Here is an 18,407-nt window from a genome sequence, read left to right on the forward strand (position 1 = left end):
CATGTCTGATACTTGAGACGTGCGAACCTCTGTGTGCCTCAGTTTCCTCATGTATAAAATGCTGGTGATAAAGAGAACTTGTCCTTAGGGTTGCCGTGAGGATTTAATGAGGAGTTAGTATATACACAAAGCACTTACAAGAGTGCCTGGTATGTAGTAAGTGTCTTGTAAGTTTTAGCTGGTATTATTAGCGTTACAAAATGTGTATTACAATATATTCATGTATATAACGGATATATATTATAGTATATGTCCTTGCGATATGTTATTTGAACTTTGAAGATCATGTTCATTTAAAGGTTAAAAATGTATTTGTTTTGTATTTGCTTTTATTTTTATTCTAATTATTTCTAATTTAGATATGAAGAATTGAAAGATTAAGTGACAGTGTATGTTCCTATTTATCTTACAGGGATACTGTGAATAATAATTTGCTTACACAATTTGCTTACTCTTTGGATTGCAAGTACTGACAAACCTAATTTAGTCAAAACTATTCCTGTGTCATCTTAGAAAAGAACATTACTATTGTATTAATTTAGAATGCTTTGGGACTCCTGGCTCCTTTTCATAAACAAACTTAAAAATCTAAATTAAAAAAAAAAGTCCCTCTCTGGGCAAGTATCAGAAGATTGGTATTGTTCACGTATATTCTTTTTTCCTTTTCCTTTTTTTTTTTTTTAAGATTTATTTATTTTAGAGAGAGAAAGTGCAGGAGCGGGGGTGGGGAGGGAGACAGAGGAAGAGATGGTAAGCAGACTCCCCAATGAGCATGGAGCTCAACAGCGGTGGGCTCCATGGATTGATCTCCAGACCAGAGCTCATGACCTGAGCCGAAACCAAGAGTCAGACGCTTTATGAATTGAGCCACCCAGGCGCCCCCTTTTTTCCTTCTTTATCATCAACGTTACTGTTGTTGTATTGCTCTTAAGGAAAAACACACTCCTGTGTGTCTCCTCTACTCCCAATATTCTGCTGTAACACTACTTCACTTCTGACATTTCTGGTCACCAAATATGTGGGGGTTTTTCCACACTAGCTGGGTGTCCACGGTTCATTTCAGTTCTGATGCTATCTACCTGGAGATAGCATCAGTCCCGCATGACTGCCCTCTTCCCCACCACATGGATGCCAGTCACAAGCCCACGTTGTTACCTGTGCTTCTGACCTGCCAACTATAAATTGGAGGTTCCCATGACTTGGGAAAACATTTTACATACTAGATTACCAGTTTATTATAAAAGGATGTGACTCAGCAACAGCCCGTTGGAAGAGATGCAGAGGGTAAGGGGAGGAGCACAGGCCGTCCATACTCTCCACCTCAGCACCTCTGTGTGTTCACCAACCCAGCAGCTCCCCAAACCCTGTCCTTTAGGGTTTTTATGCAGGGTTCATTACATAGACATGATTGAACCATTGGCCATTGGTGATTAAACTCAATCTCCAGCCTCTCTCCCCTCCCTAGAAGTTAGGGGTTGCAGACCTTTATTTTATAAGATTTTATTTAATTATTAGAGAGAGAGCACAGAGGGAGAGTTAGAGGGAGAAGCAGACTCCCTGCTGAGCAGGGAGCCTGATGTGGGGCTTGATCCCAGGACTCTGGAGTCATGACCTGGGCCGAGGGCAGACACTTTAACTGACTGAGCCACCTAGGCGCCTGGGGGTGCAGAGCTTTAGTGCTGAAAGTTCCGACCCTCTAATGATGTGGTTGGTTGCCTTGGCAAGCCTCCATCTTTAGGGGCTTTCCAAAAGTCTTATGATTAACATTAACTCAGTGTGGTTGAAAGGTGTTTGTTATGATTAACGAAAGACACCCTTTATGGCTCTTCTTACTTAGGACATTCCAGGGGTTTTAGTAGCTCTGTGCCAAGAATGGGATGGGACAAAGAGCAGGTATGTATTTCTCACTATAAATCATAATATCACAGTTGCATATGGTTGAAAGCATTGTTTTTGTCATTTTACATATGACGGTATGAGGCTCAGAGAGGTGAAGTAACTTCCCCATCTTTTGTGTTACTCCTGACTCTCACATGATGGAAGATGGGACAGCTTTTGGCAGCAACTATGCTCATGTTGATAATGATAAATAATCAAAATCACTGACTCAGGTTACTGAGCTGTGAGTACACCAACGAACAGACATCCTGTCAGTTTCTAGGAGTATTGTTTCTGTTTTAGCTTATTTCTAGATTTGTTTATGTATATTTGCTGGTGTGTGTGGTTCATAAGAGTTCTGAACCATGAACATACCAAGTTTTAGAAAAGTAGTGAGTAATGGATTTTTAAAGCAATTTTTAGCAGTGTTGGTTTTCTAACATATTATTTCTTTTCTTGTCCCCATGACAGCCTTGGCAATCAGAAGAAGAGGGATCTTGGCTCCGAGAATATCCTGTGACCCTGATGCAGTTCTTCAGATACTTGTATCACAACGTTCCTGACCTGGCCTCCATGTGGATGAGCCCGGACTTCCTGTGTGCACTAGCAGCCACCGTCTTCCCCTTCAACATTCGCCCTTATTCGGAGATGGTAGGAAAGGGGGCCGGGGGCGGGGGTGTCAAACTGGAATTAATTTGCTCCAGTGGTTAGCAGGATTTTCTTCCCAGTCTTTTAAGCTTCTGACCAAGTTACAGCCTCACCTCTCACATTATTGTCTGGTGTCTCCTCCTCACACTCTCCTTCTGCTTTCCCCTAAAATAGCAGTGAACTTTGCTTCCTGTTTCATTTCCTGTATTCTTGCAAGTCCCCGGTTAATCACTTCCCTCTCCCAAGTCATTGTGGACGCACTTCTTTATGTGCTCATAGCTGTGGTGTTGTGAAATGTCGCATCCAGGTTACAGAACTCCAGTTAGACCGAATTTGTCTCCACTTTATCTCAGGAATTAGTCTCTACAAATTAATTATAGGAGCAGTTGTCTTTATACAAAAATGAAATCTGTGTTTGTGTTTTTCGTTCAACTTTTCTTTGTTCAACTTTTATTTTTATATTCTGTATTAATTTAATAGAAAATTATTAGACTATAACTACAGGTAGTACAGGTACTTCTTCTGTCCTTTAAAACAAAGCCCCAAAGACAGTTATTACTCTGTTTACTTCAGAATTTCATTATGTTTTCTCTGGTGGAAATGAGAGAACCTGGAATAAACTACCTTGTTCATACTAATTTTTCTTCATTTATAAAGGTGAAAAACTCATTATAAAACTGTGGAATTTTAGGAGAAAGACAAGTTAAAACATATGACCTGACTTGTTTCTAATTTTTAAATCCTAATTTTTTTGGTAAAAATAGACATTAAGTATTATCTCAACGTCTTTTCCTCATCAGCAGCTTATAATCTGTCTCTGGTACTTCTTTTTTTCCCCTATTGGCTCAGAATTGGCTCTGGTTTTGTCATTGTTTTATTTATCTGGGTTTTTTTTAATTTGCAAAAATGAGTCAGCCCTTAGGTGCTACCATTGTGCCAGATCTTCATCTGAAATTCTGTAGGTATATTTTAATATGTAAATATAGTCATTCTCATCATTTCATTATCCACAATAGAGATAAAATTCAGCATAAAACAGATCCATGGTTAGTGGCTGGTCAGCTTAATATGAGAAAGAGCATGTGTTAAGTAACCGTGACCTGTGGTTCCCAGTTGGTACCTTGAAATGAGAGTCAAATAAGCCAAGTGAAGTATTGTACTGAATAGCTTAATACGAGGTAAATGTTGGGAAGATACGGTTGTTGCCATAATTTGGTTTTTAGGAAACATGGAAGTGAAAATATCACATGAAATCAAATATGACTAGCATATATTTCTTCTTGGTTTTACCAGGTGACTGATCTTGATGATGAAGTTGGATCTCCAGCAGAAGAATTTAAAGCCTTTGCAGCAGACACAGGGATGAACAGAAGCCAGTCAGAATACTGCAACGTGGGCACCAAGACCTATCTGACCAATCACCCAGCGAAGAAGTTTGTTTTTGACTTCATGCGAGTCTTAATAATAGACAACCTCTGTCTTACTCCTGCCAGCAAGCAGACTCCACTAATTGATCTTTTGTTGGAGGTAAAGACAAAAAAAATGCATTTACATCTCTTTTGTATAGTTTTTCTAAATAGAACATTAATAACCACGCACATTTGATGCCAGAGGCCTTTCAGATTTCATATTCTTCTGGGTTGTGCAGGCAGAACATATCACGGACTATGGGAATTTTTTATCTCCGATGTGCTATATACCCTAACAATTTGTTTCTCTTCTTTCCATTCCCACAAGCATATCCCTGATTCAGTCCTTTAGTCATCCTTTCCCTAGGCCAGGAATCGACAGTAATGGGCCAGACAGGAAATATTTCAAGCTGTGCAGGCCATACAGTCTCTGTTACAGCTGTTCAACTGCATCATTATAGCCAGAAAGCAGCCACTGGCAGTAATGAATGAGCATGGCTGTGTTCCAGTAAGACTTTCTTACTGAAAGCGTGCCAGCACTTCTTTTGACACAGCGGCCTTGTCTCCTCAGCTTGTAACTCCCTACTTCCGTCCCTCTTTCATATTGTCGCTGGATAGTATTGCTCTTGCTGTCCTGTGCAGCTTAAGCCATGGTACGCTGCACGTAGTAGGTGCTTAATATGCACTTACTGAATTTTTCCCAAGGCAGCAAAGTTCTAGGTTGCTTGCTGTCTTAGCTCAGACTGCTGTAACAAAATACCATAGACTGGGTGGCTTAAGAAACAGACATTGCTTTCCCCCAGTTCCAGAGACTGGGAAGTCTGACCTCAGGGTGCCAGCCTGGTGAGGTTCTGGTGGCCTCTTCCGGGCTTGCAGATGGCTGCCTTGCTGTGCTCCTGCATGGCGGAGAGAGAGAGAAAGAGAGGGAGCGACAGCAAGTACACACGCACAGGCTCTGGTGTTTCTTTGTACAAGGGCACTAACCTTCTCACAGGCACTCCACCGTCGTGACCTCATCTGAACCTGATTACCTGCTGTTGGCTTCATCTCTTAATGCCATCACACTGGGAGTTAGAGCTCCCCCATATGAATTTGGGGGCACACAGACATTTAGTCCATTGCACTTGCCTATTCTTCTCGTAGATGAGACGAATCAGCTGATGCACCAGAAAATGAGCCCTAAGCGGCCACATTGCTGGCTCTAGAAATTGGTCATCCTTGAAAACCAAACGTTCACCTAGAAAAAAATCTCAAAAGATCATAGAGAATTTAATATATGACTGTTGCCTGTACATTCATATTCTTTTGGTCAATTCATGTAAGTAGGGTCACGCAGTCAGTCCATTCCAGGGCTCTGAAAATAATAACGGTCTATGAAGATTCAGTCAGTGCAGAAGACTGACTGCTTTTCTCTCTGGGGAACTTCCCACATGCTCTCAGCCATTTGGCAACTGGACCTGCACTTTCTCTGCTCCCTCTAGTGGCTAATACAGTTAATTTTTTTATTTGAAACCTTAAATCCACAGGAGATATTTTATCTTATTCATGTGAAAATATCTCCATTCAGTCAATTAAAAGAAATTGCTAATGTAATTTAGATACCAGTCATGCTGAGCATTTTAACCAGGACCACAGTGTTTAATATTGGCAGAAAAATAATCATTATCGTCAGTAATTCATTTGGTAGAGTTTAAAAGGATGCCTGGTAGAGCTTGTCCTCGTTGAAAACATTCAGAAGCAAGAGCAAGATGGCTAGTATCTTAGTGTATCAGGTAGGAATTTGAAGCACTCTTTGCAAAATGAAATGGTGATTAGAGTATAACAAGATAGTAAAGTTCGGAAGAGGTGTGTGCAAGAAGGCATAACTGAGCCAAATAATAAAATACACGTGTGGAATATATAGGGAGATATATCCAGTAACAGCATTTTCAGTCTTGTAGGAATCTTAATAACTAATTAACTAGCTTTGGATAGATGATATAATTGTGTTTTATTTTGGTTTTCTATATTTTTCAAAGAGAAGGTCTGATATAATATATGTGTTAACCTTGAATTAATGTTCTCATTGTTGCAGATAATAATTTCCCCTACAGTGGAATTGTATCTGATTGTCCTGGGGAGTTAGGGGTGGCTAGGGTTATATTTCAGGGAGAAGCAGGGAATGTCAAGATTGAAACTCCCAGGTAGATTACTCTTCTCCCCTCTGCCCTTAAAGTTAGTCACTACCTTTCATGTGTCTTTTAATGTCTCACAGAATTAGTACAGTTTTTTTGGTGTGTTCTTTTCTGTATTTTTGAATCATTTAACTATAAGTACATCCTGGCAGTTCTCAAAACAGGAAGATATGATACCATCTATTAAGAGAGATACACATTGGCTTTAAAAAATTATCTTAATACTTTGAGGAACTTCAACTCTACTACACATGTACAGAATAAACACACAACATTTATTGCACTAACTGTCTTCCTATGGTATAAAAAAATAAATGGCAAGCATATGATTGTGAATGTTGTGATTATGAAGTCTTTATCTCTGAAGAAGCTCAAGAAGAGTATTAGCCTGTATATTTACCATTTACCTACATGAAGGATAGGGTTTGAACTAACTGATTTTCAGGTCAATACGTTTGAGGCAGGCCATCTTCAGTCTTGCAATTGTTAGAATCTCACCACGACATTACTTACTTGGCTAGGTCTACAAAAGAATGTGTGAAATTATCTTTATTAGCAGTTAATAAAAACAAGATTTCCATTCATATAGGCTGACAGAGTATGACACTGAGGCCAGGTACAAGGGAGACAGTGTGGCGTAATTGAAAGAGCATGGGTCTGGGAGTGAGAAATACCCGCTTTGAGTTCCGGCCCTGTTATTTATTATATAACCATTTTCATCTCACTGAGCTCAATCCATTCTCTGGGGAGTAATTTATATACTGTCTCCCCTGCATGATTTTTGTGGGAGTTAAGTATATGTAAAAACCACCAGCAGAAACTATTTTGAGAAATTAAACGTGTGCTGGTGATAGCCGTGTGACCTTGGCCACTGTCAGTCTCTTCCCCCCTTCTAGTGTGCCCATCTTGCAGATGGTGTAGACATAGAACCTGTCTCTGAGGCCTGCTGTGAGAATGAAATGAGATCATACATTTAAGGTCCTGACACGGGACCTATGGCGTGTCAGGCTCCCTCAGAAACTGCAGTGGCCTACGCTGGCATCTCCCCGGCTGTCCTGTAGCTCTGCTCCCCGCTCCCCGGTGTCTCTGCTGTCATCGCGGGGCATAGTATGGAGGGCCCAGTGAGTTGGCGGCGCATGAATACCACCGTGGCAGCAGGAGGAAGGTGCAAGGGAACAGATAGAAAGGGTTTTGGCTATACCTGCAGGAAAGATAGTCAGTGTGTGCTTGTCTGATGCCATAAGTACTTTTCTCTGGTCTCAGAGTTCATGACTCTATTCCAGCTGTCTTCTAAAAGACCTCCCCATTCCCAGCAGTGTGCAGTCCGCCCTGGCTGACTGAAGGGCAATAAACAAACAGTGGGCAAAGGGGGCACAGAGAGCTCTGTAACATACCTGAGAGAGGAGATCAGCTAAGAGGAATACTGCAGCCAGAATGAAGAAGCTCAAAATCCTCTTCTTGGAGGGCTTCAGCCCACTACAGAAACCACAGAACACCCGAAGCCTTCCTCCCAGAGCCGCAGTGCCCACTACAGAAACCACAGAACACCCGAAGTCTTCCTCCCAGAGCTGCAGTGCCCACTACAGAAACCACAGAACACCCGAAGTCTTCCTCCCAGAGCCGCAGTGCCCTCCGCGTGGGCAGCAGGTGCCGTGGGCTCCCTGGCCTGTGCACGCGAAGGTTCTGCAAGGCGTCTGCAGGCTGCAAAAAGGAGGCTGTGATTCTTTGAGTACTGGTGTTGACTGGCTTCCTGTTTCTATAGGGAAGATATCTTGACAGCCGCAAGCCACAGCATGCGTACTGCTCACCCTTTCCTCCTCCTGCCCAAACTCATCCCACTTACCTGGTGTGGCCAGGTTTATCTAAAAGATTGATGAGGACATGGTAGCAGAGCTGCTCTTGTGCGTTTGTTAACTTCAATATGGAGACTTTTAGTAAAGCTGGAAGAGTATGATATAGCAGGTGAGGCCATGAACTTTTGCCATCAAAGAAACTGAGGTTTGAATCCTAGTTGTAACTTAACCACTCTAAGCCTCAGTGACCTTATCTCTGAAATGGGGTGATAGTATCTACTTCAGAGAAAGATTTTGCAGATTGAGATAACGTGCATAAGCACTGTGTCTGGTACATAATAGTAAGTCCATAGAGTGTTTTTTTTTTTAAAAAACGCCTCTGAGACAGCTGTGCACATTTATAGTCTTAAATCCTTTAAAAGTTAGGCTATAATAAATCTCAGCAAGAACATTTAAACTCAGCAAGTAGAGCCAATAACAAGTATAAATTCTGGGTCATAATCACTCATATAACAGCTTCTGTGAGGGGATTCAGAGGATTAAATGTCTGCTGGTGCCTGAGCCAGCCTGAAATCCTTGCAGAATACAAAAGAATATTTCTTAATTAAGTAAAGATAAATATTGTTGATGAAGCTACTTCTCTGTGTTCTATGGTCCCTCTGTTTGCAGACTCCAAAACTTTGTGGTTAAGATTTGATAAACTCTACTCACGATTGCTTATCCCATTAACCACCTTTAGTTGTTACGATCCAGAATGAGCACTCCTGTGAATGGAGAGCCTTACTCTGGTAAACTTTGATCGGCTCAGGCTATTTGATAAAATGGTCTCTGATCTGATTACAAGGTAAACCTCAGAGATCTAATCTGCTTACCACTTAAACATTCTCACTTTCTCTTCCTGTGGCAGGGGTAGGGTCTCACTGTATCATCAGGTGAGGAATCGGCAGGGTGTGGGTGGCCGTGGCTCTTCTGCTGACCATTGTGATTCATCTGTGTCCAACTACACAGGAACATTTATTACAATTAAAAACATGACAGGCCCTTCACTTTTCCCCAAATGGATACCAAACCAAATTCCTAAACACTAGTAGTCTTTTAAATGTTACTAAGTAGCCCACATTTTGTCATTTTAGACAAAACATGTCTTACCAGCAAAACAGTGAGATATTTGCTGCAACTGTGGTTTAGCTGTTGGTTTTCAAATCCCTAGAATAAGATCTTTGAGATGAACATAGAATTTAGATTTTAACTGCTCCTTTAAACCCTTTATCAGTACCACCTTGAAAATCAAAATAGAAAGAAGTGGCTTTTTTTGAAATGGAGATTTTAATTTTAAATGAAGAACAGTAGTCTAAAGCCCACTCTGTAACATGGTCATAAACAGAGTCCCAGATCTGTCTGTTCAAGGAACTGCAAAGCATCAGTATTGTGCCTGTATGTAAAACCTACAGATCTCTTTTTAAGAAAAGTTTTATGTCAGTTTGTTGAATTGTTCAATATCCAAGTCTTACCAAAACCTGGCTAAAACCCTGGCATTTGAGGATGACAAAAGGATCTTTCCCACCTTTTATCTACTGGGCTGCCAGTGCTTTCTGCCCACCTCACAGGTTAGATACTTGACATTTATGCACCTGGGTTATTTTACCCTAATTACCAATAGAAATGTCATCTGAGGACTGTAGTTCAACTTTGTGCCGTATGCTTTTATTCAGGATAACTTTTAAAATCATCTTGGTACTGTATAAAACCCTTATCAAAGTTATTACCTATAGGGTTATTGTTGTCCTCTTTATAAAAACCCACAGAGAACATTCCTCCAAGAACAGTTTTAGGAAAACATCCTTGATGGCAATCTAGTGTGCTTTTTTTTAAAATTTATTTATTTATTTGACACAGAGAGACAGCCAGCGAGAGAGGGAACACAAGCAGGGGGAGTGGGAGAGGAAGAAGCAGGCTCCCAGCGGAGGATCCCGTTGTGGGACTCCATCCCGGAACGCCAGGATCACGCCCTGAGCCGAAGGCAGACGCCTAACAACTGCCCTACCCAGGCGTCCCCTAGTGTGCTTTTTTATAGACGATACGGTTTACAAAACTTTTTGTTATCTTTTTTTTTTCTCCTTCTTGATACCTAGGCAGTTCAGAGCTAAATTGTGTGCTTAGTTAACTTTTTAATATAAATATTCCCCTCCCCATTGACTTTACCCACTTGATTACTAGATTCCTGAAGTTTCGTATTTGTTTTAATGGCTTTATGATTTTATCAGCATCTCATAATAAATTGCCAGCTGTCTTTGGAAGTGAGGTATATTAGTAGATTATCAAATATTTATTAAATACTTATGCTGCTTAGAATTCTGTTTTTGGAGGACTGGATTCAAAAGACGATGATGTTTCACTTTTGCTTCTTTTTAATTCTGTGGTCAGAAAAATAAAAGAAAGCATGAGCATATCTACCATCTCTCATGTCATATTTTGTTATTTACCAATAGGTTTTTTTTTTTTTAATGTAACTATGTAAGTATGATAATATAACTGTGATGGAGCCCTTATCTTTGTTTAGTTGGTTCTGTTTCTAATTCTGAATTTCATTGATTAGGCTTCCCCTGAAAGATCTACAAGAACTCAGCAAAAAGAATTCCAGACTTACATTTTGGATAGTGTGATGGACCATTTGCTTGCAGCTGATGTCTTATTGGGTAATACTATGTTTTATTTTCACTTTATGAAAGTACCTAAAATCACTCTTCTCTGTCTAAACTCCAAGTATATCTCCTTTTTAACTTCATCTTTTCTGTGCATTTTGCCTTCATATTGGTATTTTTCTGTAATGAGGAAGAGGCCCGTCTAGCTCTTTCCTTTGAATCTGGGATAAAGAATCAACAACAGGAAGTACTTAAGTTGCTTGTCCACATCTGTACACTAAGGTGACAGGAAGAGGACAAGTAAAGAGAAACAATGTTTTAAAAACCATATTACGTAAACAGGTTACATTTCTATGAATGTCTAAAATACTTCTAGAAACTAACTTATTGTGCTATAAATAAACAAATTATAAACATAAAGCTCCATGAATTACCACCCAGACATCATGCCTATATAAGACCACTCAGACAGAAATGCATTACGGGCACCCCCACTTCCCTCCTGCCCTGACCAAGTTACTGCTCACTGAATCACTGTCTTAACTTCTAAAACAACAGATTCATTTTTCGTGCTTTTGAACTTTATAAATGGAATCATACAACATGTATTTGTTGTAGTCTAGCTTCTTGTACTCAACATGATATTTATGAGATTTGTCCATGTTGCTGCCGGTAGCAAGAGTCCATTCATCTTCATCACTATGTAGTGTTCTATTTTATGAATATATAAATGTGTCCATTTTGTTGTGGTTGGACAGTTAGTAGTTTCTAGGTTGAGACAATTAGAAATAAAGCTGCTGTAAATATTCATATGGGCCACATATGTGTACAATATATATACATATCTCTTAGATATATACTCATGAGTAGAATTGTTGGGTCAGAAGTATGTATATGTGACTCCTTTTTTGTGAGGGGAGGCGCAGAGGGAAAGGGAGAGGGAGAACCTTAAGCAGGCTCCACACCCCGTGTGGAGCAGGACACAGAGCCCAAGGTGGAGCTCCATGTGGGGCTTGATCTCATGACCTGAGCCGAAATCAAGAGTCCGACGCTTAACCGACTGAGCCACCCAGGCGCCCCTATGTTATTCTTTAGGATGGCTTCCAGGAGATAAATTCAAAACACATTAAGATGTTTTTTCTGTATGTCTCTATCTAGTTACAATAAAAATACAAAACTTGATACATTTACAGTGAAGCTAACATTTATATATAAAATAATGATAGAATTTAAAGGAGAAGGAAAAGTAATGATTTACTTGAGTGCCAAATAATAATATTAATCAAAGAACTTCCATCCTATTAAATTATCATTTTTTTGCTAAGTAAGTCCGCCAAGAAATCTTTAGTATTGTCTTCACATGTAACTCTCAAAGCATGGTGTCAAGTCAGACTTTTGTTGGTTTTTATCACTTGCAAATCCTGCTTACACAGTATCAGTCTTACTATGTAAAGACACAAAGTGAAGAGTTTTACACAATGGAGTAATTTAGAGTTAGGTAGGAATAATAATTACACTCAGTGGGGCTCCGGAATTTCTAGGAAGGAGGGGCTTCCAGAGGGTATTTTTGGGTAGGAGGGTTAGTCTTGAAGCGGTGTGTGCACAGCAGACACACTGAAGGCACCTGGGTAGCTTTGTGATGAGAAACAGTACCGAAGGTGATCGGGGGTGGGGAGGGAGAGGAGCCTCCGGGCCCCACCAGCACTGATTGAAGTTTAGTTTTCACAGTTCTCAACCTCTCTTGTATGACTTCATATTCAGAACCAGAGCTTTGTTTGATGGTTTTACCCTTTATTAGTTACACAGAATCGATTCACAGCTAATAACCTGACAGTCTTTTTCTCAGAGATCCTCTGCACTGCCAGCTTAAGTTGAACTTATCCCACACAGTCTCAAGCAATAAGAGACGTCACACTCTCAATCCGTAACTCTTTTATCCTGCAGAAGTTTTTTCTTCCAACATTTGTCAGGATTTCCGGCCATGAACATCATTTTCTGAAAGTAGTCCGTGAGAGCCTCGTGGTTTGTTTCTAAATGTAGATGGGCTCATCTTGCCTTAGCTTCGTTTGCTGGAGGATCTGGTCTTGTGCTGGTTGATAGCAATTTTCTTAGATATTTTTTTTTCCTGCTCGAATTTAGGGGAAGACGCATCTCTGCCTATTACCAGTGGAGGGAGCTACCAGGTATTGGTGAACAATGTGTTTTATTTCACACAGCGTGTGGTGGACAAACTTTGGCAAGGCATGTTCAACAAAGAATCTAAACTTCTTATAGATTTTATAATTCAACTAATTGCACAGGTAATCTTTTGTCACTGTTAGTTTTAGAGTACATGTTTTCCTTGAAAAACATTTCCTAATGTGTCAAAATTGTTGGAAATAAACGTAACTAATAAGATAATGTTAACATTTAATATAAAGCTCATAAGATAATGTTAACATTTAATATAAAGCTCAGCTTATTGAAAGTGAATAAAGACTGTAGACTTGTAACCCTTCCCGTCTTACCCATAGCTTCGTGCCAGCGTGTCCCTTATAAAGTTGCCCGGTTCTCTCAAGCTGTGGGGTCTCACTCTTCTCCCCACTGGTATTGCTCAGCTATCCAGATACCTGGATAGCTTCCTTTGGGTTTAAATACCTTAAGTTGATACACTTTGATAAGTTTTGTTGTTGTTGTTGTTGTTTTTTACAGTATGATACATTTGTGTGTAAAGGTTTACAGAGCAGGAAGAGTTGATATTGAAGGAGTAATTTCTTTTGTAATTAAATCTTCACAAAGTTCATTGTAGGTCTTTGAAAGTTTCATTTTAGTGAGTGTGTGTATGTGTGTGCGTGCGCGCGTGTGTGTGTGTGTGCGCGTGTGTGTGTGGTACCTTTGACTAAGGAATATTGGCCTGGTTTCCCACAAGTGATTCATCTTATTCAACACCTAATGCAGAAACTGGAACATACTATTATCATGTGTTACTAGCATACGGTACATAGGATTTTTCGTGTCATCTAAGAATTTTTTAAGAGATAAATTTGTATTTAAGCCAAAGAGAAAAGTTTACAAGCGAGGAAATGAAACTAGAATGTCAAAAGAAGTTGTTTTTTTTTTTAACTAACATTTTAGGTTTGTTTGTTTTTCCCAATAATTTTGAGTAGGGATCCTTCATCCGAACAAAATTTCTGTGGTAGGAATTCTCCCTGGACGGCACTGCCTCATATGCTCAGCAGGTGGCGCTGCTCTGCTCGGCTCTGTTCTGAGAGTGTTAGCCGCTCTCCTCGCTGGGGCATGAGCGCTCATCTCACTAAATTATATTTATGTGTCTCTTGGGTTCTGATCCTCATCATAGCAAGAGCTTTTTGGTTTTTAACTTAGCAGCCTGTACTGAGCATGGCACCTGGTACATAATAAACCTAATGTTGATGTATGAATGAGAAGCAGACCATTTATTTCTAGCCGTTTTACTAAGTAAAGTATCTTTCATATCTTTAGTCAAAAAGAAGATCACAGGGATTGTCACTCGATGCGGTTTATCACTGCCTCAATAGGACCATCTTGTACCAGTTCTCACGGGCACACAAAACCGTTCCGCAGCAAGTAGCTCTCCTAGATTCGCTCCGGGTGCTGACAGTAAACAGGAACTTGATCCTGGGACCTGGCAACCATGACCAAGAATTCATTAGCTGTCTTGCTCACTGCCTTATTAATCTACATGTTGGAAGGTAACTTTTTCACATTCAGTTTGCCGCCATGAATTTGTCTGTGAGAGTTTTCCACCAAGATTCTTTGTTCTACTTTTTGATAGTTACATTACTTTTTCTTTTTTTTTTTTAATTTTTTTTATTAACATATAATGTATTATTTTCTTCAGGGGTACAGGTCTGTAATTCATCAGTCTTACACAATTCACAGCGCTCACCATAGCATATACCCTCCCCAGTGTCCGTCACCCAGCCACCTCATCCCCCCCAACCGCCTCCAGTCCAGCAACCCTCAGTTTGTTTCCTAAGATTCAGAGTCTCTTATGGTTTGTCTTCCTCTCTGGTTTCATCTTGTTTCATTATTTTTCCTCTCTTCCCCTATGATCCTCTGCCTTCTTTCTCAAATTCCACATATCAATGAACTCATATGATAGTTGTCTTTCTCTGATTGACTTATTTCACTTAGCATAATACCCTCTAGTTCCATCCATGTCATTGCAAATGACAAGATTACATTTTTTGATGGCTACATAATATTCCATTATATATATATCACATCTTCTTTATCCATTCATCTGTCGATGGACATCTAGGTTCTTTCCATAGTTTGGCTGTTGTGGACATTGCTGCTATAAACATTGGGGTGCATGTGCCCCTTCGGATCACTACATTTGTATCATTGGGGTAAATAACCACTAGTGCAATTGCTGGGTCATAGGGCGGCTCTATTTTCAACTTTTTGAGGAACCACCATACTTTTTTCCAGAGTGGCTACACCAGCTCGCGTTCCCATCAACAGTGTAAGAGGGTTCCCCTTTCTCCGCATCCTCGCCAACATCTGTTGTTTCCTGACTTGTTAATTTTAGCCATTCTGGCTGGTGGGAGGTGGTATCACATTGTGGTTTTGATTTGTATCTCCCTGATGCCTAGTGATGTCGAGCAGTTTTTTGTGTGTCTGTGGGCCATTTGGATGTCTTTGCAGAAATGTCTGTTCATGTCTTCTGCCCATTTCGTGATTGGATTATTTGTTCTTTGGGTGTTGAGTTTGATAAGTTCTTTATAGATCTTGAATACTAGCCCTTTATCTGATACGTCATTTGTAAATAACTTCTCCCATTCTGTCGGTTGTCTTTTGGTTTTGTTGACTGCTTCTTTTGCTGTGCAAAAGTTTTTTATCTTGATGAAGTCCCAGTAGTTCATTTTTGCCCTTGCTTCCCTTGCCTTTGGAGATGTGTCTAGCAAGAAGTTGCTGTGGTGAGGTTGAAGGGATTGCTGCGTGTGTTCTCCTTAAGGATTTTGATGGATTCCTATCTCACATTTAGGTCTTTCTTCCATTTTGAGTCTATTTTTGTGTGTGGTGTAAGGAAATGGTCCAGTTTCATTCTTTTGCATGTGGTTGTCCAATTTTCCCAGCACCATTTGCTGAAGAGACTGTCTTTTTTCCATTGGACATTCTTTCCTGCTTTGTCGAAGATTAGTTGACCACAGAGTTGATGGTCCATTTCTGGGTTCTCTGTTCTGTTGCATTGATCTATGTGTCTCTTTTTATGCCAGTACCATACTCTCTTGATTACAACTTTGTAACAGAGCTTGAAGTCCAGAATTGTGATACCACCAGCTTTGGTTTTCTTTTTCAACATTCCTGGGGTCTTTTCTGGTCCATACAAATTTTAGGATTATTTGTTCCATTTCTGTGAAAAAAGTTGATGGTTATTTTGGTAGGAATTGCATTAAATGTGTAGATTGCTCTAGGTAGCATAGACTTTTTCACAGTATTTGTTCTTCCAATCCATGAGCATGGAATGTTGTTCCATTCCTTTGTGTGTGTCTTCCTCAATTGCTTTCATGAGTATTCTATAGTTTTCTGACTACAGATTCTTTGCCTCTTTGGTTAGATTTATTTGTAGGTATCTTATGGTTTTCAGTGCAGTTGTAAATGGGATCAACTCCTTAATTTCTCTTTCTTCTGTCTTGTTGTTGGTGTATAGAAATGCTACTGATTTCTGTGCATTGATTCATATCCTGCCACTTTACTGAATTCCTGTTTGAGTTCTAGCAATTTTGGGGTGGAGTCTTTTGGGTTTTCCACATAAAGTATCATATCATTTGCGAAGAATGAGAGTTTGACTTCTTTGCCAATTCAGATGCCTTTTATTTCTTTTTGTTGTCTGATTGCTGAGGCTAGGACTTCTAGTACTATTTTGAATAGCAGTGGTGATAATGGACATCCCTGTCATGTTCCTGACCTTAGGGGGAAAGCTGAAAGCTTTTGATGATATTTGCTGTGGGTTTTTCATAGATGGCTTTTATGATTTTGAGGTATGTTCCCTCTATCCTTCCACTGCGAAAAGTTTTAATCAAGAAAGGATGCTGTACTTTGTCAAATGCTTTTGGTTCTTGTCCTTTCTTTTATTAATGTAGTGTATCACATTGATTGATTTGTGGATGTTGAACCAGCCTTGCAGCCCAGGAATAAATCCCACTTGGTCATGGCGAATAATCCTTTTAATGTACTGTTGGATCCTATTAGCTAATATTTTGGTGAGAATTTCTGCATCCATGTTCATCAAGGATATTGGTCTGTAATTCTCGTCTTTGATGGGGTCTTTGGTTTTGGGATCAATGTAATGCTGGCCTCATAAAATGAGTTTGGAAGTTTTCCTTCCATTTCTATTTTTTGGAACAGTTTCAGAAGAATAGGTATTAATTCTTCTTTAAATGTTTAGTAGAATTCTCTTGTTTGTTGGGAGATTTTTGATTACTGCTTCATTTTCCTTGCCGGTTATGGGTCTATTCAGGTTTTCTATTTCTTCCCGTTTCAGTTTCGGTAGTTTATACGTCTCTAGGAATGCATCTGTTTCTTCCAGATTGTCTAATTTGTTGGCATGTAGCTGCTTATAATGTGTTCTTATAAATGTTTGTATTTCTTTGGTGTGGGTTGTGATCTCTCCTCTTTCATTCATTATTTATTTGGGTCCTTTCTTTTTCTTTTTGATAAGTCTGGCGAGGTGTTTATCAGTCTTATTTATTCTTTCAAGGAACCAGCTCCTAGTTTCATTGATCCGTTCTACTGTTCTTTTGGTTTCTGTTTCATTGATTTCTGCTCTCATCTTTATTATTTCTCTTCTCCTGCTTGGTTTAGGCTTTATTTGCTGTTCTTTCTCCAGCTCCTTTAGGTGTAGGGTTAGGTTGTGTATTTGAGACCTTTCTTGTTTCTTGAGAAAGGCTTGCATTGCTATATACTTCCCCTGTAGGACCACCTTCGCTGCATCCCAAAGATTTTGAACAGTTGTGTTTTCATTTTCATTTGTTTCCATGAATTTTTTAAATTTGTCTTTAATTTCCTGGTTAACCCATTCATTCTTTAGTACGAAGCTCTTTAGCCTCCATGTATTTGAGTTCTTTCCAACTTTCCTCTTATGATTGAGTTCGAGTTTCAAAGCATTGCAGTCTGAAGATAAGCAGGGAATGATCCCTATTTTTTGGTACCGGTTGAAACCTGATTTGTGACCCAGGATGTGATCTATTCTGGAGAATGTTCCATGTGCACTAGAGAAGAATGTGTATTCTGTTGGTTTGGGATGGAATATTCTGAATATATCTGTGAAGCCCGTCTGGTCCATTGTCATTTAAAGCCCTTATTTCCTTGTTGATCTTTTGCTTAGATGATTTGTCATTTCAGTGAGGGGCGTGTTAAAGTCCCCCACTATTATTGTATTATTGTCAGTGTGTTTCTTTGATTTTTGTTATTAATTGGCTTATATAATTGGCTGCTCCCATGTTAGGGGCATAAATACTTAAAATTGTTGTTTTTTGTTTTTTTTTTTTTAAGATTTTATTTATTTGACAGAGATAGAGACAGCCAGTGAGAGAGGGAACACAAGCAGGGGGAGTGGGAGAGGAAGAAGCAGGCTCATAGCAGAAGAGCCTGATGTGGGGCTCGATCCCAGATCGCCGGGATCACGCCCTGAGCCGAAGGCAGACGCTTAACTGCTGTGCCACCCAGGCGCCCAGTACTTAAAATTGTTAATCTTCTTGTTGGATAGATCCTTTAAGTATAATATAGTGTCCTTCCTCATCTGTTATTATAGTATTTGGTTTAAAATCTAATTTGATACAAGGATTGCCACTGCAGCTTTCTTTTGATGTCATTAGCATGATAAATGGTGTTCCA

The 18,407-nt window shown here is 39.8% G+C and overlaps 1 protein-coding gene across 1 annotated transcript in view; it reads left to right on the forward strand.

Moving 5' to 3' along the window:
• Window positions 1-18,407, forward strand: part of WDFY3 (WD repeat and FYVE domain containing 3) — a 235,221-nt gene that overhangs the window by 153,823 nt on the left and 62,991 nt on the right. The window contains exons 33-37 of the mRNA XM_008693320.2: window positions 2,350-2,529; window positions 3,820-4,053; window positions 10,499-10,598; window positions 12,684-12,844; window positions 14,025-14,254. Of these exons, the coding sequence (XP_008691542.2) occupies window positions 2,350-2,529; window positions 3,820-4,053; window positions 10,499-10,598; window positions 12,684-12,844; window positions 14,025-14,254 (905 nt within the window). The remainder of the gene's footprint in view (window positions 1-2,349; window positions 2,530-3,819; window positions 4,054-10,498; window positions 10,599-12,683; window positions 12,845-14,024; window positions 14,255-18,407) is intronic.

This window comes from Ursus maritimus, unplaced genomic scaffold, assembly GCF_017311325.1.
Source record: "Ursus maritimus isolate PB19 unplaced genomic scaffold, ASM1731132v1 scaffold_8, whole genome shotgun sequence".
In the NCBI taxonomy this organism is placed as follows: domain Eukaryota; kingdom Metazoa; phylum Chordata; class Mammalia; order Carnivora; family Ursidae; genus Ursus; species Ursus maritimus.